At 50.6% G+C, this 10,804-nt stretch overlaps 1 protein-coding gene across 2 annotated transcripts; it reads right to left on the bottom strand.

The window, feature by feature from the left end:
- NXNL2 (nucleoredoxin-like 2) lies at positions 1,730 to 10,732 on the bottom strand. Of its 2 annotated transcripts, none has more exons than XM_005670382.3 (3): positions 10,482 to 10,728; positions 9,741 to 10,134; positions 1,730 to 2,302 (listed from the first exon to the last, which is right to left on the bottom strand). In XM_005670382.3, exons 2-3 carry the CDS (start codon positions 10,040 to 10,042, stop codon positions 2,134 to 2,136), a joined length of 471 nt encoding a protein of 156 aa, XP_005670439.2. In that variant the 5' UTR covers positions 10,043 to 10,134; positions 10,482 to 10,728; the 3' UTR covers positions 1,730 to 2,133. The 2 variants fall into 2 exon arrangements, with proteins under 2 accessions (XP_005670439.2, XP_005670440.2); XM_005670383.3 differs by having other exon boundaries at positions 1,811 to 2,302; positions 9,741 to 10,092; positions 10,482 to 10,732.

Genomic DNA, 10,804 nt, shown 5'->3' with positions numbered 1-10,804 from the left:
AAGGATCCGCTGTTGCCCTGAGCTGTGGTGTAGGTTGCAGACGCGGCTCGGATCCCGCGTTGCCGTGGCTCTGGTGTAGGCTGGTGGCTACAGCTCTGATTGGACCCCTAGCCTGGGAACCGCCATATGCCGCGGGAGCGGCCCAAGAAATGGCAAAAAGACAAAATAAATAAATAAATAAATAAATAAAGTAAAAAGGAATGCTGTAACAGTAAAGGAAATGTCTTCTGGTAACAATAATACAGCAAAGAACACATTGCTTTCCCAGGCTGAGCCCTGCCCTCGGAGGGAGGCGCATGCCCTGTAGGATTGGAGAAGCTGTTGGGTGGCCACTGCCCAGGGCCCCTCCCTCCCCCACCACCCTTCCCTCCCTCCAGGTGTCGAATGCTCACCAGACACACAACAGCTCCGCAGCTCCCAAGCCCAGTACTTGGGCTCCTCGTGTTTACCAGGAGGGACCTATCTCCCCTTTTTAGAAGTCTGGTTGCGGTTCACACACACACACATACACACACACAAACACACACACGCAGATATGCACTGTTGGTGGATGTTATACCTGCAAGAGCTGCCCATGCCCCCACAAGGTAACTATGGTAACTATGTGATGTGAGGAAAATGATAGCTAACACTATGGTGCTGGAAAAAATACCATAATTAAGTGAATATGCCATCTCTTGTTTGGGGAAGAAAACTGCATTTTTACACTTATTTCTGGAGCAAATAATGACCAGGCTAGCTCCATCAAATACATCTTTAGTCAACCCATGGACCCCAGCAATGCTTATTCTCAGTCTTGATGGAGAGAACTTGGCTGATAGAAGGGGTAAGGGGGGATCAAATCTTCTGGATCAGAATGCAGTTAGTGGATTCCAGCAGGCAGGCCAGCAAGAAGAGAGGCCCGGAGGCTAGGAACTGGCACCACCCACAGCTCTCTTGCTATCCGCAAAGACAGTGTGTAATATTCATTTACCTGCATCAATCAGCATCTTTTAGAAGATGCAGAGCTTTGATGTTGAAGATGTGACTATAGAGCCTTGAAATTTTCTTTTCTTTCTGAGATATCATGATGTTATTAAAAGTTAAAAGGAAAGAAAGAAATTGCTGAAAAACTCATAATTAAAAACTACCCCCGGAGTTCCCATCGTGGCTCAGCACAAATGAATCTGACTAGGAACTATGAGGTTTCCGGTTCGATCCCTAGCCTTGCTCAGTGGGTTAAGGATCCACCATTGCCGTGAGCTGTGGTGTAGGTTGCAGACACGGCTCAGATCTGGCATTGCTGTGGCTGTGGTGTAGGCCGAAGCCTACACCATATGCCACAGGTGCGGCCCTAAAAAGACACAAGACCAAAAAAAAAAAAAAAGAAATCCCCTTTTGGAGTTCCACTGAGGCTCAGCAGATTAAGAACCCAGCAAGTATCAATGAGGATGCCAGTTTGATCCCTGGTCTTGCTCAGTGGGTTAAGGATCCAGCGTTGCCATAAGCTGCAGCATAGATCACAGATGAGGCTTGGATCTGGCGTTGCTGTGGCTGTGGCACAGGCTGGTTGCTACAGCTCCAATTCAACCCCACCCTGGGAATTTCCATGTGCCTAAAAACACCAAAAACAAAAACAAAAAACAACTACCCCCTTTGAAAAGCCCAACAAAGTGTTTGAGAATGGTAGTTCTTGAGTGCTTCACTTAGTTTGCCAGGAGAAAGAGGGAAATCAGAAGGCTCCAAGTGGAAACAGCTTTGTTTATTAAAGCACATAGATTCTGCAAACTTTGGTAATAAATGTAGTTGTGAAAGCATATCATTAAAGACATTTCTAGAAAAATGTATCAATATGTTATTTTACCTGAAGAGCCTGTATAAATACATGTTTTGCATAGATTTCCAATAGCTCAATGTGAATACAGTTAAGCTCATGTGGAGAAAGCTATACTAAGAATAATAAAAAATAATTACAACCAAGGCTACAGGGAGGGTATCCCCTGAGCAATATTCTCCTTCTACCACAGCTGAGTGCTTCTGCTCTGAAGAAACCACTAGCACAGAGAAAGAAAACGGGCTGCTCCTCTTCTCTGCTGTGTTAACGATGCATCGGCTGGAGCAACGGGTACAGGGTCCCCAGAGATTCCCCCCAGCTCAACCAGAGAAGTTCTGGAAGATGTCAGCAGCTTCCAGCCAGTTCTGGAAGCAGGCCACCCCGCGCTCCCGGATCTGCTTCCGTCCTTTGTCAGTGATGACTTCCCCGTTTGGTTTCAGGATCACAAGCCGGGGGACGGCCGTGATGCGGTACCTGGTCCTCAGCTCACTGGGGGAGAGAAGAGGGTGGGCTGAGAGTTAACAGGGGACAGGCCGGGCTGCTGCGCATATTGGCAAAGACCAATGCCTCCCCAGTGCCAGCTGAGCCTGCAAAGCCCTAGAACCCAGCCCGCCTGGTGAGCCCTCCCCGGGGCTGAGGATTCCTTTGGGCCTCTTTTCTTCTTGGTACCAGCCTATTCCAGGCCAGTGCTGTCCCAGAGGAGCGTCTGCAGTGATGGAACTGTATCTGTGCTGCCCAATGCTGTAGCCACAGCCACGCGTGACTACAGAGCACTTGAAATGTGGCTGGTGTGGCTGAGGAACTGAATATTTGGTTTCGGTTCATTTTAAACTTAAGGGAGTTCCCACTGTAGCACAGTGGAAATGAATCTGACTAGGAACCATGAGGTTTTGGGTTTGATCCCTGGCCTTGCTCAGTGGGTTAAGGATCTGATGTTGCTGTGAGCTGTGGTGTAGGTTCAGACGTGGCTCAGATCTGGCATTGCTGTGGCTGTGGTGTTGGCCAGCAGCTGTAAACCCCTAGCATGGGAACCTCCATATGCCATGAGTAGGGCCCTAAAAAGAAAACAAAAATTTAAATTTAAGCAGCCACATGTGCCTAGAGGCTGCCAAACTGCAGAGTGCAATTTTAAACCAACAGATAACCTAGTAAATATACATCCTCCCTACATCTCAAGAGGCTGAAATATATCAGGTACATATAATGGTAAAAGTTCCCATGAGTTCTTGATAAATGCAAAGCCTTACTAGACTTTCTGCCCTATGCATTCAAGGATATACCAATTAACATCATGGATGAGACATTTTTTAGCTACTTTTACTGTCACGTGTAATCCACTGAGTGGTTAAGTGGCCCTTCTACAAAATTATTTGTATTTATTTAGGGAGAGGAGTGTCTGCCTTCTTAGTTTTGCAAATCTCCCCATAACCTTCACAGGGATTAGTGGCCTCAAGGCAGGACAGCTGAGTGAAAATCTCCATCCTGTATCCACGGCCAGCTTGCCAGGGCCTCACATTAGCAGTAATCTGATTTCCTTCATCTGTCACCCTCAGGATTGTGAACCTGCATGGAAGGAAAATGCACTTGAGACCCTCCTATTACCAAATCTCCTCTGTGACACCTCCATCAGGCTCTCCCTGATGCTTTCCAGTATCCAGGTCAAAAACAAATCTTTTTTTTTTTTTTTTTTTTGCTTTTTTATGTCCTCACCTGCTGCATATGGAAGTTCCCAGGCTAGGGGTTGAATTGGAACTACAGCTGCCGGCCTACACCAGATCCGAGCCAAGTCAGTGACCTACACCACAGCTCATGGCAATGCCAGATCCTTAACTCACTGAGCAAGGCCAAGGATAGAATCTGCATCCTCATGGATACTAGTCAGATTCATTTCTGCTGTGCCACGATGGGAACTCCCTCAAAGACAAATCTTGGAGTTCCCGTCGTGGCTCAGTGGTTAATGAATCTGACTAGGTACCATGAGGTTGCGGGTTCGATCCCTGGCCTTGCTCAGTGGGTTAAGGATCCGGGGTTGCCGTGAGCTGTGGCGTAGGTTGCAGACTCGGCTCGGATCTGGTGTTGCTGTGGCTCTGGTGTAGGCTGGTGGCTACAGCTCTGATTAGACCCCTAGTCTGGGAACCTCCATGTGCCGCGGGAGCAGCACAAGAAATGGCAAAAAGGCAAAAAAAAAAAAAAAAAAAAGACAAATTTTAATTCAAGCAGGAAAACAACCATGGTACTCAATTTGTCTTTAAACATTTATGGATTGATTACAAAACCAGCCACGTACTCAGTCATAAAGGGATCTTAATAAATTTCAAATAATCAGTGGTAACAGACCACTTAATCAGACCATACACAATGGAAATGGAAACCAATAAGAAATAATTTTTGGAATGAGTTAAAAACTACATAACTATATATTATTTATGAAATTGCAATGCAGACTTACAAAATAATTACAACAGGGCTATACAGAATACACTATGGGTTCCAAGTTGTAGATACAATTAGACACAGTTAGAGACTTGTGTCTTACTCACTCTTATCCAAAACTGAAAGTCTCTGTAGAGATGAGGTATGAAGTAAAAACAAAAGGAAAGTAGAAAGAAGGCAAAAAAGGGACTGAGGACAGAAATCACTGAACCAAGAAATGAATCAGCTTCCTCAGAAAACTAAAAATAGAACTACCATTTGATCCAGCAATCCCACTCCTGGGCATCTATCCAGAGGAAACCATGGCTCGAAAAGACACATGTACTCCAGTGTTCACTGCAGCACCATTTGCAATAGCCCAGACATGGAAACCACCTAAATGTCCATCGACAGAGGAGTGGATAAAAAAGATGTGGTACATATACACAATGGAATATTACTCAGCCATTAAAAGAAAAGAAATAATGACATTTTTAGCAACAAGGATGGACCTTGGAATTATCATGCTAAGTGAGGTCAGTCATACAATGAGACACCAACATCAAACACTATCACTGACATGTGGAATCTAAAAAAGGACACAATGGGAGTTCCTGTCGTGGCACAGTGGTTAACGAATCCGACTAGGAACCATGAGGTTGCGGGTTCGGTCCCTGCCCTTGCTCAGTGGGTTAACGATCCGGCGTTGCCGTGAGCTGTGGTGTAGGTTGCAGACGCGGCTTGGATCCCGCGTTGCTGTGGCTCTGGTGTAGGCCGGTGGCTGCAGCTCCGATTCAACCCCTAGCCTGGGAACCTCCATATGCCGCGGGAGCGGCCCAAGAAATAGCAAAAAGACAAAAAAAAAATAAAAATAAAAAAAAATAAAAAAGGACACAATGAATTTCTTTGCAAAACAGATACTGACTCACAGACATTGCAAAACTTATGGTTTCCAAATGAGACAAGTTGAGGGGGTGGGGGGATGCGCTGAAGGTTTGGGATGGACATGCTATAAAATTTGATTGTGATGATTGTTGTACACCTATAAATGTAATAAAATTCATTAAGTATTAAAAAATAAAAATAAAAATAAATAAATCAGCTGCATCTGTCAAAAAAAAAAAAGCAAAGAAAAAGAAATGAATCAGCATGGGGTGAGTCATTAAAGAAAAAAAAAAAAGACTGCAGCCACTTGGGTTGCTGCTGAGACTCGGGTTCAATCCTGGCTGCTGCAGTGGGTTAAGGAGTCTGGCATCACCACAGCTGTGGCAGGTCACAGCTGTGGCTCAGATTCAATCCCTGGCCCAGGAACGTCCATATGCAGCAGGAGCAGCCATTTAAAAAAAAAAAATTTTTTTTTTAAATGCAGAGAGCAACAAAACCAAACCCAGCTCTTAGACTGGAAAACAGCAAAGCTCTACCAAGATTGAGAAGGAAAAGGGGGAGACACGGGAATATCAGGAACAGGCGGGGCTTTGAGGATCCAGGAGAAGGTCTGAGTAGACATTTCATTGCTCCAGCTTATCTTCAAATCCTCAAATCCCCATCGTGGCAGCCTCTGCCTGGGGACAGCTGTAACCTTGGAGCCACATGGGAGAGGCACATAACCACCCTCCTCCCCCAAAGCCAACCCCATCTCCTCCGGGATCCATGTCCAGAGACAATAGACCAAGCCTTAAAAAGAAAAGAGCCTTGTTGCTGGGCGGGATGAAGTGATAGCTCTGAGCATTTTAACCATTTCAGGGAAATCTGAGAGCTCAGTTCCTCCTCCTCACCCTCCCTTCACCTAAAGCAGCCCATCCTCGTCCCTGGCACGACTGCTTCTGGGTTGCCATGGCAACGTCTGGCTCCAGTCTCTTTCCATGGCAGCCACAGGCAGACTGTTACCGAGGAAATCTCTCTACTTGCTCCAAGCATCCATCAAACATGTGCCCTGCAGGCGCCAAGCACTGAACAATGTCTGGTCCAACCTTAGGGTCTACACAGAGACCGCCACCCCACCCCCTGCCTTGCCAGACAAACATTCCAAGCACAAGGGTGGCAGTGGGCTTGAGCTATGGAAGACATAGGCCCCCCGGGGGCTGGAAATGCTCCCATTGCTTCCAGGGAACAAAAGAAGAGGAAGAGCTACCAGGCAGAGAAGCGGGAGCCCCAGGGTTGAGGATGTGACAGGTGTATGACTAGTGGAGGTGGGAAAATATAGTAGCTACACTGGACAACCAAGATCTGCACGACCTTGAGGACAAGTGAATGGCTCCAGGCACTTTATTCCTGCAGGTGCACCTGCAGCTGTGCTGCCTCCAGCCACGCCCGGGGTAACCCCGTGGGGCTCTGTGGTGATCTATTTCGTTGAGCCTCGGCAGGTTAGCAGAAATCCAGTGGCCAAGGTCCCTCACCAGGACGAACCAGTGACTACCATCCTGGCCCCACCTTCTCCCAACACCAAGCGGAATGCCATGCTCTGCACACATTACAAACTTCCCCAAAGGCCACCCGGAGGCTTCCTACATTTTTTTAGTTCTCCTTAGTTGCAGCCGGTTCCATTTTTGTCCATGATCTGATTCTAAAATGCAGGCTGGGATAAGCAGAATTTAGAGCCTTACTCCAAGAATTTCCCACAGAATTCCACATTTCCTAATTTATACATTGCAGTGACAGGATGAACAAAATTCAGTCTGGAAAGGGGGAAGCACAAGGAGCTAAACTCCCTTCCCAAAAAACATGAGATTCCTCCGAGGTCAGGCTGGCCGGTGGGAGATGGCTGAATGCGGTCGACCTGCCCTAAACTGCTCGGCGCCTGCAGTGGATGGAAGGGGACTTGACCAGATAACGGGGGATGCAGAGCGAGGCTGTACAGGGGAGGCCTAGGCCCAGCATCCCCTCCAGAGGAAGCCAGAGGGGAAAGCACAGATTCTAAAGCCAGGAGCAGAGGTCTCTGCAACCCAACAGCACATCCATGAAACAGGCACTAGGTGCAAAATGCTGGAACACAGTCAGCTGACAGGGCTCTGAATCTATGCATCAGCCTGGTCCTCATACATCACGTGACCTATCAGTAAAAGTAGCTGAACGCCTTACCTACAGTCACCCCATGAGTAGATCCCACAGCTGGGCTCTGCCGAGGGCCTGAGCTCTTTGCCTAATTACTAACACTGTCTCTGTCATTTTCAAAACTAAGTGTGTTCTGGGAGTTCCTGTCGTGGTGCAGTGGTTAACGAATCCGACTAGGAACCATGAGGTTGCGGGTTCAGTCCCTGTCCTTGCTCAGTGGCTTAAGGATCCGGCGTTGCCTTGAGCTGTGGTGTAGGTTGCAGATGTGGCTCGGATCCCGCTTTGCTGTGGCTCTGGCGTAGGCCGGTGGCTACGGCTCCGATTCGACCCCTAGCCTGGGAACCTCCATATGCCGCAGGAGCGGCTAAGAAGAAAACAAAACAAAGAAACAAAAAATAAGTGTGTTCTTTCAAAAGCTATGTACAACTTGAACACTATGCAAATCCAAACTCATTTTACAACCACCACTAGACATGAAGCTATACAGATCCCTCCGCCAAGCAAATCACAGTCATTTAGATCTATCATTAATTAGACTTTCCTAGCCCTGCCCAAAGTGTGGATTTAGGAAGCAGGCACCTGTCTCTAGGGCCTGGGCCTCACCGCTTCCTCAGCATCACCAAAAGCATGCGCTGAGGGAAAATTACTCCTCCAGGTAACTTTCCAAAGTTACTTTCCTTTTTTTTTTTGCTTGTTAGGGCTGAACCTGAGGCATGTGTAAGTTCCCAGGCTAGGGGTCAAATCGAAGCTATAGCTGCTGACTTGCCACAACCACAGCAACGCAGGATCCAAGCCACCTTGGCAACCTACAACAACAGTTCATAGCAACATGGCAACACCGGATCCCCAGCCCACTAACCAAGGCCAGGGATCAAACTTGCATCCTCATGGATACATGTTGGATCCGTTTCCGCTGAGCCACAACCAAAGTTCTCTTCTGGCCAAGTGGGTTAAGGATCTGACGTTGTCAGTGCAGCGGCTTGGGTTGATGCTGTGGCACAAGTTCAATCCCTGGCCCAGAAACGTTCACATGCCCTAGGGAAAGAAAGAAAGAGGAGTTCCCATCGTGGTGCAGCGGAAACAAATCAGACTAGGAACCATGAGGTTGTGGGTTCAATCCCTGGCCTCGCTCAGTGCGTTAAGGATCCGGCATTGCCCTGAGCTGTGGTGTAGGTCGCAGATGTGGCTCGGATCTGGCGTTGCTGTGGCTGTGGCGTAGGCCGAAGGCTACAGCTCTGATTAAACCCCTAGCCTGGGAACCTCCATATGCTGCAGGTGTGGCCCTAAAAAGCTAAAAAAAGAAAGAAAAAAAAAAAAGAAAGAAATTCATGTCCCTATCTATTAAGGGATGCTGGGGTAATGTACTTTGTGAAGAGCAGTAAATCTAAATCTTTACTCTTACACCCCTGGAGATGCCAAAATGCCAGACAAGCCATGCTTGCCTATTCCCCTCTGCCAATCCTCTCCAAGTCCTCCCACGTCCTCCCTCCTCCCCAAGTCCTCCCTCCGCGTCCCCCCCTACATTGTCTCCCCTAACCCCACACCTCCTCCCCCTCTGCCCTGGGTCCTCCCTCACCTCCTCCCAAACCCTCCCTCCCACGGCCTCCCCTTTCCTCCCCCTCCCTCCCCATCCTACACCCTACCTCCTCCCCTTTCCTCCCTCCTCCCCTCCAGAGGAGCCCATGACCACAGGCAACAGAGCACCAGGGTCAATTTAGTTTGTTCACAAACTCGGAAATCCAACAGAATCGAGGGTCTCTGCCACGTCAGGTCTTTTCTAAAGCAAGAGTGGGGCAAGATCCCTTCGGAAGAGCAAGGATTTTTGTCACCTCTCAGGTGTTTCTTCCTACAGTTACAGGAAGAGGAAACACCTTTATGAAATTTCAGTCACTGCCAGTAAAAATGAAACCGCAACGTGGCCTGCACTAGGTTCCTTCAGCCCTTGAGTCCCTACCCTTCCCCACAGCCCCTGGCCCCCAGCCCTATACTACTGGCCCGGGGCAGTCAATCCAGAGTCTCCAGTCCTGACCTGAGTCTCCCCCTGCTCTCCAGAAAAGGGGTGGAGTCTTCCCTGAGAAGTAGGGTGGAGCGACCCAGGGCTGAGGTTCCCAGAGTGGGCTCCCTGGATCGAAGCATCAGCATCACCAAGGGTCCTTTAAAATTCAGATCCCTGGAGCTTAAGACCCTACGAGCCAGAAACTAGGGTCCAGGGTCAACAAGCTCCGCACCCCCCGCCCCCGGCTCTTTGATGCAGATGTTCCCCGTCCGCCTACCGCAAAGCCTCCCTGGGAAGCTGAAGCAGAGACAACGATGTAGCTGAGAGAGGGCGGCACAGGTCGGGGTGGGGAGTCTTTAGCCGAGAGCTCCCGACTGCTGGGGGAAGCCCGGGGACCAGGGATTGGGGCGGGAATTGTGGGGGGCCCGCCCGACAGCTCCCAGCATCCCCACGCTCGTCCCCACTCACTGCCGGTAGGGGTCGTGGAAGGGCAGCGCCAGCCAAGCTCCATGGAGCTCGCGCATGAAGTCCAGCATCTCCTGTGCGCTGCCGTCGGCAGACACGAAGACCACCTCGAAGGGCGCGGGCGGCTGCGCTTCGTCCACTAGCTCAGCGTAAAAGTCGCAGAGCAGCGGGGTGAAATCGCGGCTTGGCGCACACCGGCCCGCGGCGAAGTACAGCGCCACCACCTTGTTCTGCAGGGCCGTTTCGGCCTCGACCCACGCGCCGTCGCAGGTCACCAGGCACCGCCCGCCCAGCACGTCCACCATGGCCGGACGCGGGGACACGTGCGGGAGGGACACCTGCGACAGAAGGACACCTGCAGGGAGACACCGGGCGGTGAGCACTGACGCACGGACACCTACGGGAAAACAAGGCAGAGAAGGGGGGGCTCTGAGCTCGGTTGGCTGATCACCTGTGGGTGTCTGGCTCCCCTCGCACCGCGGGGCGCCGGGACCTCGGCACAAGCCTCTGGCTGGAACAGGGGCGTCCGCACTGGGGAGAGCGGGACACCCGCAGACACCCACGACCCCAGGCTCAGCGGCAGCAGCAGGGGCACACACAACACCAGGTTCCAGGTAGCCGAGCCGCCCCACCCCAGCCTTTCCCCTCACCCTCTGGCCCCTGCGGCCCACCCCACATCCCAGCGGTTCACCCTCACCGCCCCCCCCCGCCCCCGCTCTGAGCCCCGCTTCACCTCCCACTCACCCGTGCAGCTCTTGGTCCCACCCTGCACGCCACCTCCGCGCTCCCTCGCAGTGCACTCTGCGCACTAGTCCCAAGTCCCCTGGCCCGCGCCAGCCCGCGCTCTGTCGCTCCCTGGGGTGCTGCGAAAGAGGGAGGTTAAGAGCAGTTCAAGCAGTAGAGGGCGGGGACCGAGAGGTCGGGAGACCCGGGCTCTGTTCTTTCCCGGCGTTTGTCTCGAAGTACTGCGCCCTGGCGGGGAGGGTCCCTGCAAGAAATTGGGGGCGGTTCTTAAAGAATGTTTTAGGAGTATTAATGCGCCCGGCACTGGGATTCAGCAGCGAGCA

Source organism: Sus scrofa, chromosome 14 (assembly GCF_000003025.6).
Source record: "Sus scrofa isolate TJ Tabasco breed Duroc chromosome 14, Sscrofa11.1, whole genome shotgun sequence".
NCBI lineage: Eukaryota > Metazoa > Chordata > Mammalia > Artiodactyla > Suidae > Sus > Sus scrofa.
The sequence above is the reverse complement of the archived record's forward strand: the minus strand, read 5'-3'. Positions and strand labels throughout refer to the sequence as shown.

Coding starts and splice junctions, on each gene's coding strand:
- NXNL2 (XM_005670383.3), bottom strand. CDS start 10,042: ATGGTGGACGTGCTGGGCGGGCGGTGCCTGGTGACCTGCGACGGCGCG. Junction 2,303..9,740: donor TTCCACGACCCCTACCGGCA/GTGAGTGGGGAC, acceptor TCTCTCCCCCAG/TGAGCTGAGGACCAGGTACC.